At 37.6% G+C, this 22,361-nt stretch overlaps 2 protein-coding genes across 2 annotated transcripts in view; one reads left to right on the top strand and one right to left on the bottom strand.

The window, feature by feature from the left end:
- Positions 1 to 2,140: 2,140 nt before the first annotated feature.
- LOC144453152 (amine sulfotransferase-like) lies at positions 2,141 to 3,088 on the bottom strand. Its single transcript, XM_078144430.1, has one exon. It carries the CDS (start codon positions 3,086 to 3,088, stop codon positions 2,141 to 2,143), a length of 948 nt encoding a protein of 315 aa, XP_078000556.1.
- Positions 3,089 to 13,452: 10,364 nt separating this feature from the next.
- The window catches only part of LOC144452645 (centrosomal protein of 290 kDa-like), a 54,083-nt gene continuing 45,174 nt past the window's right edge, over positions 13,453 to 22,361 (top strand). Inside the window, exons 1-4 of the mRNA XM_078143784.1 lie at positions 13,453 to 13,573; positions 16,338 to 16,476; positions 18,720 to 18,849; positions 21,956 to 22,017. Of these exons, the coding sequence (XP_077999910.1) occupies positions 16,384 to 16,476; positions 18,720 to 18,849; positions 21,956 to 22,017 (285 nt within the window). The 5' untranslated portion in view covers positions 13,453 to 13,573; positions 16,338 to 16,383. The remainder of the gene's footprint in view (positions 13,574 to 16,337; positions 16,477 to 18,719; positions 18,850 to 21,955; positions 22,018 to 22,361) is intronic.

Genomic DNA, 22,361 nt, shown 5'->3' with positions numbered 1-22,361 from the left:
CAGTATGCAACCATTGAAAACATTATTTCTGCTGAAATTACATGTATCTTATAGGGGTATGTGATACGTATATAATCTTACCACCATTTTCATGAACCAATTCACGGTATTGGCAAAATACGACTGGGTAGATGAGACCGAAGCAACATTAATTGGCGACGGATAACTCGAAGCATTCTAAGGAAATCTTGTCATCGCTTCTCTAATTTACCATGCATCAATTGTTTTCGTTTCTACGTCTTTTGATAACATCATGTCGAACAAAACAATAGTGCATACATATTGCATTAATTTACGTGGTTTCCGTTGAGACGTGGCCAGGAAACTACAAAGTACATTTTCGTCTTTTTTTATTAGTGATATAATTATGTAGATTTATAACTTCATCCAAAAATACAAATATTTACAATTCTACCTTCATGACTGTTATAAACAATCGTTTTTATCTGCTTCTATCCTAAAAGAAAGAGCATGAAAGAGGAATACAGCTTTGCAGATGTTTTCGTCGTCAGTACGTAATATTTCTAAAATACAAATATTGAGGAATATATTTGTTGCGATACTGTACTGGTCAAAAAAAATTCCATTTCAAAAGAAAATAGAATTCATTCTCTACCTCTTCCATGTCACAAAATCTTAGAGTACAAATATACGATCGACTTGTCTTTCAATACAATTTTTCTCTCAGCTTCAATTTTCAAACAATGAGCTCAACACCTAAAACGTGCAATCATCTTTTGATGTTTACCAAATTTAAAGCTAATAAATGCTTTTCTGGATGTAGTAGATGACGTTGTTTGAAATTTCTATAATTTTCAAGTTTGAACGACTTAAAATCTAGTAACCAAGGTATTTACAAATAAATCACTTTTGTCTTCTTCTTCTTGTGCATCCCACACCTCCTGTAAATTACAAATAGATAATAATTTCTGTAATTCTCTTACCAATGTACCTCTTGATCTTAAACCCTAGTTTTCAGTTTAATTTGCCATACTGAGGGTGGCGCTCTACTTCCTGTCTGTGCGTACCGTGGGGTATACATGGTATAGGTTGCTCGGATAATCATAAAGCACTGCTGCTTTCATTGATGTATGAACAATACAAAAAACATCCCTGATTTACACTTCTACAGAATATAAGGAACAAAGCTCTTAAGAAACAGTACTATGAGGTGATGATACCCCAATTTGAGTGAGGGTGCTGTATTCTCAATTTTCTGTTTGCAGTTTGTAATGGCCTATTCAGCATGTTTACTAGTTTAGCCCAATACTTTATACATCTGTTCGCTGTTGTCAAATACATGTACAACGCATATCGGATACCCTCCACAGTCTTCAAGTACAGCACACATTTTGATACACCCAAAAATATTATGTACGCTAAAAGTTGCACTCTTTCTAGTAACACAAGACTTTAAAAGCCCCATACTTCGGAGTTATACCTTAATAAAATGGGTGAAATCATTGTATCAAATATTTTGAAAAAAAAGTAGTATATATGAAAAAGTGCCAACCCTATTACATCTACTCCTAATACCCATAAACACTTTTCTACCCTGTTGAGACAACAGTTTAGTGGCATGTGACTACTTCAGATTACACAAGAAAATGCACTTTTTGTGAAAGAGATGATGAAACTTTAAGACACTTATTCCACTCATGTAATGAAACTCAAAAGTTTTGGCAAGATTTTTTAAATTGTTTCAAGAATTGCTTTACTCTATTCGACCTGCCCTCCCTCAGTGAGATATTATTTGGAAACATAACTTTCACAAATCTGTATAACCACTTGCTTCTGTTGGCCAAGAGACACATTTACTCAATGAAGATGAAAAACTTGAAACCGCACTTTGCACTATACTTGAACCATGTAAAATACAATTATCACTGTGAGTATATTATAGCTGTTAACAAAGACAAACTTGAAAGGCACTGTAACAAATGGATAACAATACACCATCTTATTATGTAATACAAGTGCAACTTATATTGTAAACAACTGAAGTTACCAATAAAAATCTTATAAATATAAAAAAAAAAAAATGCAATATATCATAATATATATTAAAGTAATTTTCTTATCGGCTATGGACGTCAATTTTAACCATAATTTATCATAAAACATGTCACTGGCTTTTCGTCTAATCGTGCGCCTGGTATATGAACTGAATTCCACATTCAGTCAACTTCGGACCTAGCTGTCTGTCATATAGCTCACTCTGTGCCACAGTAAATTGATTTTTCCAGTCACCAATCACACCCTTTCTAAAGTATTGACTCGCTCCTTGGCTTTGTGATTTATCATCGAACGGTAGTTTCTTGACCCTGGTTTTGTCGGCGACCATATTCTGAAAAGTGCACTTGTCGACAGTTCGTTGAAGATCTTGGTCTGTGACAGGACGCTGTATAAAATCGGCGACCTTTTTCAGCGTTTCTTTGTAGCTGGTCTTCATTTCTTCATAAGTAACGTGTAGGACGTTTAGGTCAAGGCCATGCTGATACCAATCTGTCACGTGATCAAACCAGGGCCCAAACGGAACCTCACCCGCCAGAAAGTTGTACTCTACCATTTTCTCCCAGGACTCTTCAAATTCTCCGTGAAGAAATGATTTTGCAAAGTGATAGAAGGAATTACACGCATCTTTAGGGTTACGTGACACGTAGATAATCTTACCACCATTTTCATGAACCAATTGTACTGGAAAAATACGACTGGGTAGGTGAGAACGAAACAGCCTTGGCGACGGATAACTCGAAGCATTCTTAATGAAATCTTGTCTTAAATCCTCTAATTTGCCATCAAATACTTTTGTCTCTGCGTCTGGTGATAGCATCATGTCGAACATAAGTTCATTTTCTTCACCGTCGCCAATTTTGGACATGCCCCAGTTTCCTTGGTAGAGTTCACGTAGTGATAGCGCCATCCAACTAGTTCCTGACTTCGGAAAAGTGACCACGAAAACGTCATTTTTCCTGAAGTCAAATTTTTTCATGATCTCTGCATGTCGAGCTAATTTTCCCTCGTCTAAAGTCGCCTGAGGAAAGAAGTGACCTTCACATTTCCAGTATTTGGATCCTACGCCCGCCATGTTATCGTCCAGCTTTTTTTCAAATCAATGATTCAACACGCCACGCAGGTGATCAAGGGTGGGGTGTAAAAGGGCAATAAACTATTAAACCACAGGCCCCTTTACATCACAGCCCAAAACGTACCTGCCAAGAGTTGCTTCCACAGAAATATGATATGTACTCTGAATTGCAAGAATTACAAGGGGAGATAGTAAATGAATCGAAGCGTTTGTAATATAACAATTCACAAAAGAGATAATTATTAGTTTGATGTCTTTCCTGCCCTACTGTCAAAATAAACTATTATGCAAATTACTCATTAAAGGTGTATGCATGAGTGGAGTTGAACAAAAAAAATGGAACATAAACTCAGACGTTCTTCGTCACGACAATGCGTGTCTACGTCACTGGCTCTGCTATGTTCGAAATACACGTCAAAACGTTCAAAATTGCTTTTATATTTCCCATCTTTTCTTTGATATTACTGGCGATGGTATATTTGTTATTCGCCAATGTTTTTTTCATTCAGCCTCTCTCTCTCTCTCTCTCTCTAAAACATCATATCCTGTTTAATGAACGAAACATGATGACAACTTAATTTCTCCTGTAAACTAGTTCTTTTTCACTTCAATAATGATTTGAGTTGAAATCAGTAATAGGATATTAAAGTGATTCTGATTCGTACACTCACATCATAAACAAAATTCTCATACACTGTCACATCACAGGCAACAACTTTTCAGCTTGATGAAATAACAAACATACACACACTCACTCAAGTATATCAAAATAATTCTTTATTTACACACGCCCTGAAACATAAATACTAGAGGGTCTTTTCTCACTAATTTCAGTTCATTTGAAACCAATACATTTTGACTCCTTTAGGCAAAATAAAACATCAATAAAATAACATCTGTGATTGTAAATCTTACAAACAATAGAACAAAACCATCTGGGCAGTATAGCAGGTAATAGAATTTTTTGTAAACGTTGCAATTGCTGTAACTGCAGCATTCAGGCAGTTTGTTAGATTACAAAGACTATAATTTTGGATTTTTTTTCTCTCTCTCTCTCTCTCTCTACAGTGCTTTCAGTCAAAGTGTGAACATTGAACTACTGCAACATATTGATACATTACCAATGTAGGCCTGTGTCTTTGTACAGAATTTAGGGTCAGATCAAAGGAGTACCGCAAGTGTGCACGTCATTAATGATAACTTCGATCATAACAAATATCAAATCTGGCGCCTATCACAGTTACTAAGGTTTGTTGTTGATAGACATCACATACTCCATACATCTAGGCGTGATGATGTCATCAAATAGACAAGAGTTTATTTGCAACAACGAGTACTTGTGTGCCTGTTTGCTGGCATTATCAAAATAAACTGTTATTCAACTTTGCCACGGAGTAGGCAATGTTGTGATTACTATAGCTACAAACAAAATGTAAATGTATGTCAATGCACCAGGGCTAGTTCAGTAATGTATCAATATGTAGCAGTATCAATATGTTGCAGTACTTCATTGTTCATACTTTGATTGGAAACACTGTAACCAAAAACACAGCAACTAATTGAAGACTATTTCGGAACGTCTTTTGATTCCTAAGCATTGAACAAAACAACTGCTGAATTAACATTGTTTCAGCAATGTTGCTTGACCCCCCCCCCTCCCTCCCCACTTTAAACAAAACAGCTAATTTCAGAAATATTGCTTGATCCCAACTTTATACAAAGCAACTGTTTCAGAAATTAAGCACTGTGCAATATCTACCCATAACTCTCTGATTTGTATGTTTGGCAGGTACTTATTTCATATCAGCCATAGTTCTAACCATTTCATACATAATAATTACATTTGAATATTATGTAACACAAGCAGGCTTCACTAGCTGCAACTGGAAAGTTTTTGTTAAACTATTTAGTTAGATATCATGACATAGTCATAATAACGTACACCATTCACAGTAGTGAATCAACTGTGGGTAAACATACAATGTATAATATGGTACAATAAATCCAGTCAAATTGATTTTTGGGTCCGCACCCTAAATTCACTCAGCATTACCTATGAACCACAATTTTAACCCATTATTACTGTACTATTTACGGATAAAATACACATCTAATTGACATGTACAATATCTAATTCTTTGTATTTTAACAATTTTCAGTGAATATATTGTTGGTTGTCTGATCAAAATAATATATCCAATTATAGCCAGTGCAACTTCAAGAATAAAAAAAGAAAGTTAAATATTTAACATAAAATGAACCAACAACTAAATGAAACACATTATTTGAATAAGATACTTTTGAATGTCAAATAATCACAAGCTTGGGTAGTCAGTCTTTTGATAGATAAGAAACATGCTTCCCACAGACCACTCATTACAAATACAAACAACACCACACTCCTGCTGACAAGCAGGCACTGTATGTTCACACACGTCACCACAGGGTGCCATGCAAGCAGACTAGAATTCTTACTAGTTTCAAAAAATCAAAGTATATACATGTGTCAAAATCTGAGCCTGCACTGTGATGATATTCAATTGCTTATTTGTTCTAAGGACATTGTGTGTGCCTGTGTATCAGTTGGGGTTGGATGGTGTTGTTTATATTTGTGGTGACTGGTCTGTTGAAGTGTGTTTCTCATCTATCTATAACATTCACATAAAATGTGTATGATATGCAGTCTTTTCGTGATCATTCCCATGTTTCTGCTGTATGTCTGGCAGACTAGCTGGTCTTGGCCAAATTAACAATTTGTTTACAATTAAAAATCAGGGATTGAAAGATTACACTGTGATCAATAGAGAAGGTCATTGCTAGTATGTCGTTTGAGCACTGCTTGAGACAGGCCAACTGGGACGCTTGGTCACATTTAGTTGTGCAGCCTGTTGCTTAATCCCCGACAAAAACGTTTGCAAATCTGTTGAAATCATGATTCTGTTTTGATGTGTTGTTCAAAGTCTACATACAACAAGTTATCTTCTTCACCAGGTTCACTCTTTATTCTCACTGGCAAACCTCTATCAGTCTCCCCTTCATTGATATACATGTACCCATCCTCCATAGCATCGCCTTCCGCTGTTGCTATGTACATCTCCTCTATGTTGTCAAGGTCAGTGTCCATGGCAACAACATTCTCCCTGATTTCTTCATTTCCGTCTTCATTCCTTGTTACCACCCATTCTGTAACTGCATCTCTCTCCATGGCAACTGTTTCCATGGAAACATAATCCATGAAACACTCTGGTTCGTCTTTCACACAGATATCATGATACTGAGAAGAATCACTTGATTGAACTACATCATCTGTTGCCATGGGAACAGTGGGAGGCAACACGGATTCCACAATACCAAAGTGGTGTTCTGGCACAGGAAATGTATCTGGCACACTGATAAACTCAGGTATTTGACTATGTGCAGCATTTTGTTGGAGGTATTCTGTCATCATTTGATCTTCTGTGTCATTCCAATTGATACATTCTGTGAAGTCATGCATACTGATACCTTTAGGATACATGGTGTCACTGTCACTTTTATTTTGTGTATCATCATTGGGTACACTGGTGAGATTGAGTTGTTGTACATGTCCTGTAACAAACTCACTGCCACTGGCTAACACTTCATTGGTGGTAGTTGGTTCATCACTGTCACTAGCCAACACTTCATTGACAGTAGTTGGTACAGCACTACTGCTAGCCAACACTTCATTGACAGTAATTGGTATATCACAGGCACTAGCCAACACTTCATTGATAGTGGTTGGTACAGCACTTTCACTAGCAAACACTTCATTGACAGTAGTTGGTACATCACTGCCACTAGCCAACACTTCATTGACAGTAGTTGGTACACCACTGCCACTAGCAAACACTTCATTGATAGTGGTTGGTACAGCACTTCCACTAGCGAACACTTTATTGACAGTAGTAGGTACATCACTGCCACTAGCCAACACTTCATTGACAGTAGTTGGTACACCACTGCCACTAGCAAACACTTCATTGATAGTGGTTGGTACAGCACTTCCACTAGCGAACACTTTATTGACAGTAGTTGGTTCATCACTGCCACCAGCCAACACTTCACTGACGATAGTTGGTACATCACTGCCAATGAAAACCCCATGTTTACATGTACTAGGTGTTGTATCAATGTTCCTTGATGAAGTAACACTGCCTGATACATTTGTGTTTGCAACTGCATTTGATGATGCAACATACTCCAATGCAGGTGTGTTTATATTTGTTTTGACTGTTGTATCAGACACTGCGATACCATCGGTTGATTTCATGATAGCGTTAATGTTATTGGTAACCTCATTCACATTGGATAGGATATCTCTGATATTTGCACACGTCTCGATCACATTTGTACCTCTCTTCAAAATTTCTTTTGTTTTTTGGATAGCACGTTCAGCTTCACTCATAACTGAAGACGTTTTGTTGAACATAGTCGGTGCTGCCCTGATAGTGGATGCCATTACTGTATTAGTACATACATTAGTGGTATTGGTTAAACTCTTACCAACATTTGATGTCGTATTAATGCTTGGTTGGCTTTCCTGCGTCACTGCATTGTTATTAACAGTTGAAGCAGTTATTGGGGATTGGACTAAACTTGGTTGCTTAGCAACTCCATCGCATGCAACTTTAGTGGTTCTGGTTGGTGGTGTATCCCTGTGGGCTGATGTATCTTGTGAATTAGTACACACAGCTGTACTAATAGTTGACACACTCTTTGATGTAACCTTGTTTATTGACTTCACCAAATCTGGAGTTGGTACATCACCGTTTTCTTCTAGAATAACTTCATTGTCGATCACGTTCGGCACTACAGGAACCATAGTTTGACTTGCAGTGAAATCCTTCCTAGGTGGAAACAACTGTATTAGATCATCCTTAGGTACTTGACCATATTCCGGGGATATGATGATCCGTTGTTGTTCCTTCTGCATCCCACTATTCCCTTCTACTACTATATTGGCAGGAACAAACAAATTCCCAACTTTCAGGAGTACATGCACTTTACTTGAACTCTGCATAGCACTACCCTGACTGTGACCACTTACTTGTACTGTATGGTACGACTGTAGCGGTGTTGTGATTGTACGTATTTGCCGTCTACCGATGGGAGATAGATTCGTTGTATTGGTTTGTGAGGACTGTTCTCCTGTATTCACTCTTTGGAGAGTACCTGTAATGATGTCTTTGTTGCCATGATTTACCATCACACTTTGTTTATCTCTACTCTTGTCCGAGGCTGTTCCAACTACTGTCATGGTTGTACTACTGTTGCCCGAGGCTGTTCCAACTACTGTACTTGTACTTCCACTTGTAGACACTCGTGCTTGATTTCTCTCATTGCTCATCGTATCTACATTCGGAGCACTTTTACCACACCTTTTTCTCCCAGTTGTGGCCATGGCAACCATATCTGAACCACTCTCGCTGTCCTGTACCTTGCTGTTCAATGTACTACTCCTCTCAAAGAACAGCATATACGGAGGAGACTGAAAATGTAAGATCTCTTGCCATGTGACCTGATTGATAATCTCATTACAAATATGATACCATATACCTTTATGCTTGATGTATAAAGTGTACACCTTGTTCTTTGAAAGTGGATCTTCCTTTACATAGATGAGTGCATACAAGGTATACAGTGCTTTCACATTTCCTGCTGGAATTGTAACTGTGTCGGTTAGCGAAACATTTGGTAGATGCATGCCTGTCACACTCGACGTACACATTATCAAATTCCTAGGGGGTCCAGCTAATTTGCGTTTCATTCTAGCGCCCCTTACTTGGCAACAGTGTATACAGTGTTGTCGGAGAGAGAGACGACTGAAATAATCATTGACAGAAAGTGCCAAGCTCCACGTGCGCTTCTTTACTTTCAGTACAATGTAGTAGATCATGGTAACGTTGGTTTTCATTGCGCCACAGAAATCGCATACCGTAGTGTGCGACAGTGTAGCCACACACGTATCTTGAAACTGATAGGGCGCCATACAATCTCGGAGACTTTGAATCAAACGAATGTAGAAAACTCTTGAATCTTCACCACTTGTTTTGGTGTTATCGCCATGTAATGTTACCAGAGACATAAACATACTGTGTGCGATATTACTGAGATCACTGGCATATATCAAATTCAGTACGCTACAAAATCCACAGAACGACTCAGTTTGGCAATTATGTTGCTTTCTAACAAGTATGACATAGCGGAGTGGCCTACTAAGCCTGAAGAGGTGCAAGATAACGACCATGAAACTGACGTTTGTCAATCCATTCAAAGGGATCGGGATAGGATAATAATTATGTGAGGTTCGCAAGACGTCTTTGGGCTCGACTCGCTCTTTCATGAGTACTGACACATCCTTAGGTTTAACAACAGCATCTTTCAACTGCTGTACTGTATTACTGATTTTCTTTCTCCAGGTCTTGTTTCGGCCACCCTTAACTTTCTCACTTTCATGGATGTTTCTTTCTCGTTCATCGTCAGACTCGGTCTCGGAATCCTTCATGTAAGTAGACACTCTCTGTCCTGGCTGTAGAAGCACCATCGCTTTAATATCATTCAATTTCACTTGTACAATTCTTCCTTGCTCATCATCATCATCTTCACTTGAGTTGCCATGGCCACCAACAGAATCTTTATCTATGTTGTTCGTCCTACGATCATCTTCATCACCCTCTGCCTCTTCATCCGATTCTACGACATCATTACAAACAGATTCTGTAGATAACTTGACCAATTTTCCACCAATTATTAATGGTGTTGATTGCCTCTTTCCTGTGACATCTTCTTCTGATTTTTTACTACGTTTTTTCTCTACATGTTGTATCTCATCAGACTTCCCTTTCCTCCATTTACGAGATCTTTTCGACTTTGAGATCACATCGACCTTATGATAGAACAGCATATCAAGATTTTTTTCAGCAACAACTGACCATTCTATTGCATTGACTGTCACGCCATCGCACACCCACCAGCTGGAAAGGTGTTGCAAGTAAACGAGTGCGCCCTCTGTAGCTGCATAAATCATATAAACCGCATTGCCTTCATTTGTTGGAAGTGTGACCATCTTAGACTGCGTAAACGTCACTTTACGATCCACGACTTTAATCGTCAGCGTCTTTGGAGCATTCAGGATCTTAAGATTTCGTTCATACCTCTTCGTGGGACACTGCGAACACTGCCGAATACTGTTCAGTAACACCTGCCCCCAACTAAGGCAGTTGAGGTCAAAGGTCAACATACCATTGGCTAGTTTCTCTGCAGGTACGCACAGACTAGTGAACCTAAGAGAAAACATTTTACAGGATTGGCATGATAAACAAGTGTCTTTCAACTCAGTTTTCAACAGGAATAAATCCTCCATAGTTTTCAGATCATAAATCTGAGACAAGGAAACCAGTATGGCAGTGTAATATTTGTGTGCATCAACTTTAACGAGAGTGTTGTTCTCATTAACAGCTGCAATTATTAAGTCAAAATGGCGACAATACAGCTCAAATGATGAAGATTTCAATTCAGGTTGAAAGTTTGCTGTAATGAACCGTCTTAATATACAGATGAGTTTTGTACAGTTCTTTGGGCAGCTTTGGTGCTGAAAGGTACTAGCTAGTAAGTCATGAATATGTGTGTTATATCTCAATACCTGTAGGATACTATTCTGAGAAGGACAAACACCGGAATGACTTTGAAATCCTAACACTTTGTTAACTGGTGCATTAACGTATTCATATTCCTTTGTTTGTCTCTTGGTACTCGTCAAATGATGCCATACTCTGCGAGTATCTTTCTTCTCTTTAAGTCGTTCACTCTTTCTCACTGTAGATTCCGTTATTGTATCCCCACTTTTATCATTCCATACCCCAGCAGAATTTTTATCCCCATCTGCAATGTCTGGGTGCTCAATTATAATGATTTTGAAGTCCTTGGAACTGTTTACACTGTCCATTGCCATAGTTATCTCTCCTGTGCCTGTGGTTAGCTTGCACAACAATTTAGTTCAGATAACTGTAATATACAACAATGAAATATTTGTCACTTTGATTTTATATTAATAACTATTTCATAAATATCACAATAAATATCAAAGTTCTCAGTTTCAGATGTTACGCAGTAAATAAAGATTATTTATAACAATTTAGTTGCCTTGCAGTAATATGTGATATGAGCACCAAAACTAATGCACATGTATATATTTCCCTTGTTTTGTATAATATGTAAACATGATTTAAAAATAATTGACAACAAACATGTACACTACAGACACTGTCAATTTCAAACGGCTCTTCATCTGTGCCCAGACGGCCATAAATCGCCGCCTGACGGCTGTTAATGAGACCCCTAACAGAGTGTCTGTGGGAGGCAAGAAATGGCTGGATATTGATAATTGACAGGGAGACTTGCAGGACTAGTGCTACTACACTATGTCCACTGACATTTTCACTTTTTGAATTTTTGCTCGTCTATCTTGTCTTAGCCCTTCAAGTCTACAGGTAGGCTACTACACATATTGATGATAACATAAAACTGTGGTAATCACGTGACACTCACCATACAGGTTACGAATACAATAAAGCCTTCCACCCAGAGCTCGTCATCCTTTCAAAATTTAACACTGTCACTGTGTTGGAATAAAATAAAATAACATTCAACAAAGTAATGATATAATATTTTAATTTCAAATTATTATGATGTTGAACTTTCTTGCATCAATGTCATGGGTAATTAACACATTTGGGCAAGAATCTGGTACATGTGTAAAATAACATACATTTGCTTATCAAAGATTGGGAGTTATAAAATATGTGTATTTGTGATTTGGATTTTAGGTTTACCACACCCCTGGGTGGGGGGTGGGGCAGACTGTAACAGACTACACAGTGTTAACCATCAATGCATCATGTTTTGATTGTTGATAACAATTTCACAATAGACACTGAAACTTGCCACCAAAACCAACCCACATACGCCAGGAGTAAACAACAGAATGTTACGTCAGTGCAGTGACGGGTAACATATATTGCCATGATCTCAACATTACATGAAACTGAACGCAATTGTAATTTCCACTATACTTGCTCGAGCTCACATTCATTAACAAAACTCCATAGGTTACAAGTCCGCCTGTCTCTCTATGTTAACCGAATAACAACAAGAAATGTATGGCATGCAGTCCATGTCTGGCGATAGCAAATCTAAAACATTACATTTACTGAAAACACAAATCAGTATTCTGCAAAACACACAGTTCACCTACCAAGACGGTACGGCGTGCAGACAATCACACTTCATTCAGTGACGCCATTAGAGGACCCACAAGCTCGTGAAGGGGACGATAATCCTCGACCATATTATGCAAATCTAAACACCGTAATACAAAAATACTCATTTTAGCATTAATTTTCACTTGCAAAAAGGTCAAAACCCATTGATCAGATGTTATGTTATCGGTATTGAATTGTTCTAGGGAATAAACTCGACGAAACATAATCTCTTAAATTCAGACCGCGAAATAATGAAGAATGATTACCAACATAGGTGGTCTATAACAATCTGCGTCCTCTGCTAACCAAAACACAAATACAGGCGACGCCACTGTCTATGGATGTACATCAATACTATCGTATCTTGCTAATATCTTTATATTTTGGCACAGCAAAGTGTTTCCCGATGACAATGCTTTTTAAGGACGAGAAAAGAGGTTAAGACTTGAATGAAAATATATAATGTTTAACTGTATTGACTTTAGGAAAGTCAAGGTCAGTGTACATTACCACTGTACCCATGTTATCCAGCCTAGTTCTTGCCAACTATAGTATTTTAGAATGTATAGCAAAACCTAAAACTTTTAATGTCTCAGGTATATATGATGTATATATATTCTTGCCATTGCCTGTATGTATGTATGTATGTATGTATGTATGTATGTATGTATGTATGTATGTATGTATGTATATGTATGTATGTATGTATGTATGTATATGTATGTATGTATGTATGTATGTATGTATGTGTATGTATGTATGTGTGTGTGTATGTATGTATGTATGTATGTATGTATGTATGTCTGTCTGTATGTGTGTATGTATGTATGTATGTATGTATCTATGTATGTATGTATGTATGTATGTCTGTCTGTCTGTCTGTCTGTCTGTCTGTATGTATGTATGTATGTATGTATGTATGTATGTATGTATGTCTGTCTGTCTGTCTGTCCATTTATCGTTCTGTACTATTACGGTCGAAACCTAAAGCAAATGCAAGTGTCACATGTGTCATATGCGCAGTGAAGAGCGCCCTCATGCATTGGGAATGTGTAGAAGAATATTGTTTTCAAACCATTATGGCGGACTGAGCAACTAGTTAGCCGTCGACCTTCGTGACGCGAAATGTGTTACTAGGGTATTTTTCTGTTGCTTTGCATGCGTAAAAACTTGACAAGTATCATTTCACTTTAGGTAATATCTGGTAAGTGTCAAAAGTCTTCTAATTCTAAGAAATGTTGATGTTTTGTTTCGTAAATTGTCTTGTTCTGACTTGCTTGCGACTTACGTTCAACTGCAGCAAGCTCAATGTGCGAAGTGTGTTTGTATACACGTACGAATTACGAGCTAGGAAGTAGCCATGCAAAATTACATTAACGGTAAACCGTGCGTCTCGAATGCCCCCCTCCTCCCCTCCCTCTCCTGGCCCATTGCAGGACCCGGGCCAGTAATTACACCATCTTTTTTAAGGGCAGACTAGCGGTTGACAGTTTGACCCTTCTCAAGTCAGCGACAATGAAAATCGACCGACTTCCGTTGTAACTTGTCGCCTGCATCATGGAAGTGGAAAGCACAGTCAATTTACTTCCATGCCTACATGCAACTGAGGTCCTCGACCAGCAGTGTTGTCCCCTCCACTCAGTAGATTAACGTTATCTGTAAAAACCATTGTCATTTTTTTGGGGGGGGGGGGGGTGTTAAATAAACATGTCCCACGAGGAGTCAGTTAAAACTTGGAGGTGCATGCATGTATTAACACTTCCATCGAGTCCATGGTTAAAAATTCATAGAAAATATGCATACCAAAGTAATCAAGTACTGTCAAGTATGTCCCTAACCAATCTGCATAGTACAAGATATATTTTAAAACTACAGATTATTTTCCTAATTTTCAGTTTTTTAGTTAAAATTATTTATTAAATTAAGAAATTAAATAGTATATAAACTTATTATGATGTATCTAAACATTGACTATCAAAATAGGTATGTTTTGCCCCAAAAATATAAAATAAAAATTATCATTTATTACCAGCTCTACCAATTTGCCAATCATGTCATGAAACCTGCACTAGCTGTAACTGGGGCATATATTTTTGGTCGAGTCTCCTGACAGGTGCCGGTCACCAGCACGTCATGCTGGTGACACGCGTGGCTTTTGACCCAGACTTTTGACGTCCCTTACGACGTATTTCGGCATCAAATACACGTTAGTATTAACTTTGAAATCGAATGCTCAAACATTACATCAGTTCTCAAAACTGTTAACTTACGTGTGATAGCTCATGTTTTTTCCAACAACCAGGCATACACACATGTACACTGCCATGTTACATGTATGTCTGCATGTATGATGTATGATGTAGTACGACTGTATGTAGAACACGATCCATCAGTGTGCAAATGGGTAAAGGTAATTAATCTAAAAAAACCTAAAGTTTGTTGCATCAATAACATTCATTATTGTGAAACTGGCCAGAATATTGAAATAAGATGGTACACCACATGTATACTGTCAGCGTGAGCAAAATAGCTTAAGGAACAAAAACATGGGGAAAAGTGAACGCGTATTTCCAATTGGTCAGTGCTACTTCTAGTACTTGAGCACATGTTGACGAGTTTTTCTCACGTAGACGTGTTGTTCTCAACTTTTCATGATACATGTGTACTCATACCACTAAAAGAATGCATACTACAATGTACGATGAAGTAAACTGAATCTTTACAACAACAATAACAACGTTACAAAGCGATATAGAACAACTGGTTTAGGTTGAAACATGTATTGGCGAACGTTATGTACGATTTTAGACATTTTTTGAAAGTTCTGTGTATTCACCTACGAAGGTAATCATTTTCAAAGGTAACCAGAACGTGTTTTTGAATACACATCAAATTGATTCTGTGAAAATCCCGAACCTGTCATGAGCACGTTATGCTGCTGACAGGCACTGGTCACAAGACACTGTATATTTTTTTGACCTGACAACCACAATATATTTGCTGGAAATTGTTCAAATGCTAAAAATTAGAGATTGTACATGTCAATTAGAGGTCTATTTTATCTATATATAAAGTAATATAGTAAGAAGTTAAAATCATGATTTATTGGGGGTGATGATTTTTGGATGTGGACCCAAAAACTCCTTTATCCTGAATTGAAAATAGAGTTCCTATATTGGAAATATGTGTGTTATTAAAATACTTTCATGCCCGTAGATATTCCATCCTTTAAATCATCACATAATCAGTGGTAGACTGAGTGGGCCACCAGCTGCAAATTATGGTAACCCCATGACAAGAATTGGTAGTCTGTGGACACAGGACTACTGTTAATTTCAAGCCCTGCCATGTAACAATTGAGTTGCTACTAAAATTGTACAGTAGCAACTACATGTAAACACTGAGTTCTACAGCATATCAGTTGATAAGGATTACAGATTCTAAGCAAATGTTTAACTACAGAGGTGGAAGGTCAACAGTGGAGGCAAAACTAACTATACATTATGATAAACACACAATACTCCGGTCAACAAACATTAACATACTATAACCTCACACAACCTACCATAGGTGCAATTGAAACAGTGTTAGGCCCCTCAAAAATGTTTTTTTTCTGGTCAGCATGCACATCACTTAAATACCCTCACGTCTTTTGTGTGCATGTGTGTGTGTGAGTGAGTGTGAGTGTGTGTGTGTGTGAGTGTGTGAGTGTGTGTTTGTGTGTGTGCGTGTGTGTGTGTGGACATCTGCCCCTCATACACACTTGCTCTAAAGTACTAAATAAAAAGAACAGTAACTGCCATAAATAGTAGATTTAATGACAGGTTTGTTGAGAATTAAAAAAAAAAGAAAAGAAAAAATGAATTCGCATCTTCACACCACTTTAGGCAAAATGTCCTGACCAGAAACAATTCAAAAATCATTTCACCCATAGTAACCTTCATTCTCATGTCATCTTTATATTACAGTCTCCATAGTAACCACTGAGTGAGTGTCACCAAGGTAACCATCACCATGGCGCCACTAGACTGGAGTAAGATTATGGAGCTTGATCCAAATGAGCTGACTGAAGAGGATGCAGACACTTTTTATGATAAGATAGTTGAGGTATTGTAATTAATATCGTCAGTCAATTTTCATCTGAATATAGACCTGGCCCAAATCTAAAATGATTTATTACATGGATTCAATGCTTACGATACATTGCCTACCCCCCCCCCCCTCACCCTCACCCCAGCGTTTGCGCTAGCAAAATGCGAATAAAATTTCCAATTGGCGAAAAAACCGATAACGTTGTCGCCACGGTGGTGATTGTATAATTTGCTGCTGTCAATGGAAGTTTTCGGAGCCTCGTCCGCCCTATTCGCGATCGTATCATTCCACGGTCATTCCAGCGGTCACTTTTTTATAATGTGCTCCCTGGAATGTGTTCTCGCCTAAATTAGCGTCAAAATCCCAGTACGGTGTGTCTTTTCCAAATTTGATACACACGACATGTACAGATGTACACGAAATACATTACAAATGTTTACAAATTACATGCACGCTGTACATGTCATTCTTCCGCACATTGTATACACGTACACACACTGTGACACAGCTTGTACTTCCAAAATGTCACAATAACATTTATATGCAACAATATTGTACACAGTAATTTAATGTTATCTTTCTGGGCTTTCAATTTTCCATGGTAATCACTCTCTGGAAATATATGCGCCCCAGCCCTTCTCGGAGTCAGGCCGTACAATGGTACAGAGTACAGTGCTATGGACACAGCACTGCAGTACTTACACAAACTAAGTTCCAACTTCCATGACATGAATGACAGCGTTAACTTTCAACTTGACAGAGACACGTTTGATAAAATTTTATGTTGCTGAAGAGAACTGTTAACTTGGTATACACCTAGAGATTCGTTTATTCTTCAAGTTCAACGATGCCTTAAAAATTACATGTGTGAACCATGCTCACGCAAGGCCTTGAGAGCATGTACTAAATTTGGTAAATTTACGTACATGTAATGCCTTCGATCTTGTAGGAAAGCTCAAAAAGAAAGTTGAAGTTTTAGTGAGAATGAAATGGTGACGTGACGGTTTGAATTTATATGAGTGAAGTTTTCAGCATAGACCGTCTGCCGATGTGGTCTTAGACTCAATTTGATCATCTCTTCGCCCATGAATGGAAGGGGCTTTGCCGTAATGGCTGTCATATTGATGCAAACCCTGTCTAACAAGTCTGTTAATAAGTAACAAATCACGTGGATAGATAATGATAATAGCACATAGTTTCTAAACTACCCAAGACGTCAGGAAATGACCATGGAGCACATGAAACTGTTTATATGTTTTCCATACATTGGGTCATATTCAAATTTTACAGGTCACACTGCACTAAGAGGTTTTAATAGCTAAAGCCAGAAGCCAGAACTGTGACTGCATGTTGTGCTCCACAACTTCAAAGCAATAACCAAATATTTGCTAACAATAAACCCATGCCAATCTTGTTTCTATTCACATAACAAATGTAGACTGTGAGGCTAATAAGATGCCTCTGTGGCTAAAAAAAATGTGTATTTTTCGCCACAAATGAAGATTGTGGCTATTAGTTTTAAAATCCTAGCGCTAACTCTGTCACCCTACCCCTCCATCCCCCCACCCCACCTCCCCCTACCCTTCTCCCCACTCCCACCCCGAATAAAAACTTCTTTCAATGTTTTTGTAAGTTGTTGGAACCCCAGTAACAGACGGTGGTAAAATTGGTAAAACTGGCATAGTTTCCATACATTGTAATATAATTTTGGTGGGGAACTCAGGTAAATAAAATGACTAGGGAACTCAAGTAAGTTTTACCTACTTACCACATCTAATGTAAAACCATCTGTTTATTTTTTTTTCAATATTATGTATCTTACAGATGAGTATGTTATTCTTTGTTTGCACATGACAGTCAAAAACCATTAGCGGTCCAAGTGCAACAAACCCGCGGGCTTGCCTGGCGAAAACGGGTGTCATAAAAGTTGTTTGCATCTCTAAAGCTGTTTGTAGCGTTACTTATAATAGCCTAATAAATTGATAACAACTGATATAAGACGGAGATAAGGTTTGCCTCAATTGCAGTCCATGCAGACAGCGAATAGAGGTTTTACAACTGTTTACTTGTGTTATGTAAGAGCCCATCATCACATGTGTAAATATTGGTACTCTTTGATAACAAGTCCACTTGCTTGGCTAATGGCTTGTCCCAGTAATGAATCTTCGTTATCTTAAAAATGAACATTATTTATTTGAAAATGCCAAATTTTTTCACTCAATTTTACAGACTAATGATGTATTCTTTGTTCTTTGTAGGCCAATGTTGAAGATGAAATTGATTCTGATAAGTTATTCCAGCTGTTCGAAGTCACTAGGTCTCTCCTGAAATATAAAGGAACACAGGCTGAGGTGGTAGAAGATGAACTGGATAAACTTATCAGAAATGGTAAGTAGATTTATAATCTGTCGACACTGGATAAACTTATCAGAAATGGTAAGTAGATTTATAGTCTGTTGACACTGGATAAACTTATCAGAAATGGTAAGTAGATTTATAGTCTGTTGACACTGGATAAACTTATCAGAAATGGTAAGTAGATTTATAATCTGTCAACACTGGATAAACTTATCAGAAATGGTAAGTAGATTTATAGTCTGTTGACACTGGATAAACTTATCAGAAATGGTAAGTAGATTTATAGTCTGTTGACACTGGATAAACTTATCAGAAATGGTAAGTAGATTTATAGTCTGTTGACACTGGATAAACTTATCAGAAATGGTAAGTAGATTTATAGTCTGTAGACACTGGCAGTGTGTGAACTTAAGGGAAAATGACTACTGGTCATAAGGACCGACAGGTAGCAAATGCTGCTGGTCCTTAAGGAAAACTGCTGGTCCATACTCAATGCAGTTCACGTTCACGACCTGTATCTACACCCCCCATTTACAGATTAAATGATTTTGAACTTTGATATGATACAACATATCTTTAGATATAAAAGTAAAAGAGAGTACAACGAATTGTTCACTATCCACTATTATTTCATAAAATTTCCACTCACAGAGTCAAAAAATAAATTGGAAGTAAATTTTGGATTCACAAGCAAGTACTTTTTGACTCTGTGAGTAGAGGTTTTCATTTGTAACTATGAACCCAGAGACTATGAATATTCATTCTCGCATAATCTGTTCCTATAGACTATAGTGGTCTGAGACTGAATGTATTCATACCACCATAGAAATACATATCCATAGATTGTAGATAATATGGGTGAATGAATCAATAAATCTACATTATCTGCAATCTCTAAGAGATCACAGTCCTCTCCTTCCTCTCTGTACGATTCACTAAATTCTGAATCACATAATCCAATGTCAGATTCATCGTATGTGGCAACAGCTGATGTAGCTTTCCAACTCTTAGCGAACGTAGACCCACAAATTCATCATAGCAGAAGGTTTTGTCGAATAACTATCCCTCTTGAAAACTGTGTATTTGCTTTATTTCAATTTCCAGCCATACAGTGACACGGAGCGGTTTCGTCTTCCTTCAGTCTTTACAAATATGTACAGAAGGGCCACCCCCCCCCCCCCCCCCATAAAGCCCTACCCGTATACCCTACCGTGGTGTATTGAGTATCGTCACTGGTTGTTTGTGTAAGAAATCTGACCATGATGAAGAGAACTATCATGGCTAAACATGTCTTACAGTGCAGTGCAATTTTTTTTTTGACATGGGAACGTGATATGGTAACTGTGCTGTAATGTGTCATCCACTATGAACCCGTGTTTGCCATGATGTAGTAATTTTCCAGATACAACAATGGCAACAAAAATGCAACATTTCTAAGTTTTTACGTTGATTACAACATGACAGGACGTACATCATCATATTCATCAAATTGAAAGCAATCAGACTACGCATTTTTTTTTTTTTACTGTTTTTACAAAAAAAAAACCCTACCGTACTGAAGATATTTTACGAAGTGTACCTGCCTTCTTTATTAGTTAAAACGCCATTTTCAGAGTAGTTATATGTTTTCCGTCAGTTTGTTTTGATCATGGCCACACACATGGGGGAATCCGGTAAATTGATCGGGAAACCCGCTAACATTTACCGGCTTTAATACCAGCCTTTAAAAAACAGTGTCTGTTTCGTCTTCTTCTTCGGAAGCTCATTAAATATTGCCACATACTTTATAAATACAACGTGGAACTGTCTCAAACACGTTAAAAGTTTCATACACTTCGAACAGTAAACTTTACAACAATGATTAAATGATCACGATATCATGGCGGAAAAAGACGCAAGCGCTGAATGCGTAAAATGAGTCTGAATGTCTAAGACGTTCTGATTAGACAAGACAAAAATAATTAGAGAAATTCAGCCAACCATGTCTTTGCTAACATAATTTCATAAAGCAAATGCTGTATGCTACGTCATACATGTATGTAGACATGATATCAACATTCAGTTGACAACAACACAGAGCGAGCTAGCTCTGTGTCGCTTGACTTGAACGAGATGTCGAGAGTGAAATAGTTAACACAAGATCAGATTCATGTAGGTGAAATTGGATATATCTTTGAATAAATGTTATTATTTACTCCAAATTTCCGTCGGTCATAAGGACCGATACGTTGTCGTAATTCTGAAAAACTGTCGGTCCGAACGGAAATCTGTTGGTCTCGGGCCGAAGGACCGGCGTTAATTTCGCACGCTGGACACTGGATGAACTTATCAGAAATGGTAAGTAGATTTATAGTCTGTAGACACTGGATAAACTTATCAGAAATGGTAAGTAGATTTATAGTCTGTTGACACTGGATAAACTTATCAGAAATGGTAAGTAGATTTATAGTCTGTTGACACTGGATAAACTTATCAGAAATGGTAAGTAGATTTATAGTCTGTTGACACTGGATAAACTTATCAGAAATGGTAAGTAGATTTATAGTCTGTTGACACTGGATAAACTTATCAGAAATGGTAAGTAGATTTATAGTCTGTTGACACTGGATAAACTTATCAGAAATGGTAAGTAGATTTATAGACTGTTGACACTGGATAAACTTATCAGAAATGGTAAGTAGATTTATAGTCTGTTGACACTGGATAAACTTATCAGAAATGGTAAGTAGATTTATAGTCTGTTGATATCACGCTCTATGATTTTGTGTCACTGGCTCACTAATCAGGAGATTCAAACACTACAGTACATTCATGAGCATATAGCAAGTGAAAGTGCAGCAGAAAACACTGTTCGCATGAGTGCAAATACCCCTGAGTACCCACACTTGCACGGTGTATGAGTCAGAGTCACGCAATATGGGGTCAGATATTTTTATCCAAAAAAACAAATTTCTTTAAAAATGACACTATGCAATCATGTGCTTGTGTGCGGAAGGAACGATTGTGTCCTCATTTGCATATCATTTGCATGCAGATATGCAGATGATGTCTTTGGTATTACACTGTAGTGCAAATACCACTAGTATGTGCACACACCGGTACAAGTAATCATGTGATAATATACTTTTCACTTCAGATAAAAATCAGAAAGACAGAATTGAAGAGCTGGAAGATCAAGTAGCGAGAGCTAGAGTTCAGGTAAATCTAAAAACTACTAAGAGTTCATGTAAATCTAAAAACTACTAATATTTGTTTCTAAACAAAAGTTCAATGCAACCTATTATGGTCATAAAAATAGGTAAGATTCGTTGAATATTTCATTGTTGTATTATATATAATCTATGATGAAAAGGTACTACCAAACCATAGTGACTATAGAGTTTCCACTGGGCAGTACAACTTTTTGACTACCAAACCATAGTGACTATAGAGTTTCCACTGGGCAGTACAACTTTTTGACTACCAAACCATAGTGACTATAGAGTTTCCACTGGGCAGTACAACTTTTTGACTACCAAACCATAGTGACTGTAGAGTTTCCA

The sequence above is a fragment of the Glandiceps talaboti genome, chromosome 23, assembly GCF_964340395.1.
Source record: "Glandiceps talaboti chromosome 23, keGlaTala1.1, whole genome shotgun sequence".
Classification (NCBI taxonomy): domain Eukaryota; kingdom Metazoa; phylum Hemichordata; class Enteropneusta; family Spengelidae; genus Glandiceps; species Glandiceps talaboti.
Note: the sequence above shows the minus strand (reverse complement) of the source record. Positions and strands in the feature narration are given on the sequence as shown.

What these genes read in the sequence shown, in the direction of transcription:
- LOC144453152 (XM_078144430.1), bottom strand. Translation starts at nt 3,088, where the DNA reads ATGGCGGGCGTAGGATCCAAATACTGGAAATGTGAAGGTCACTTCTTT.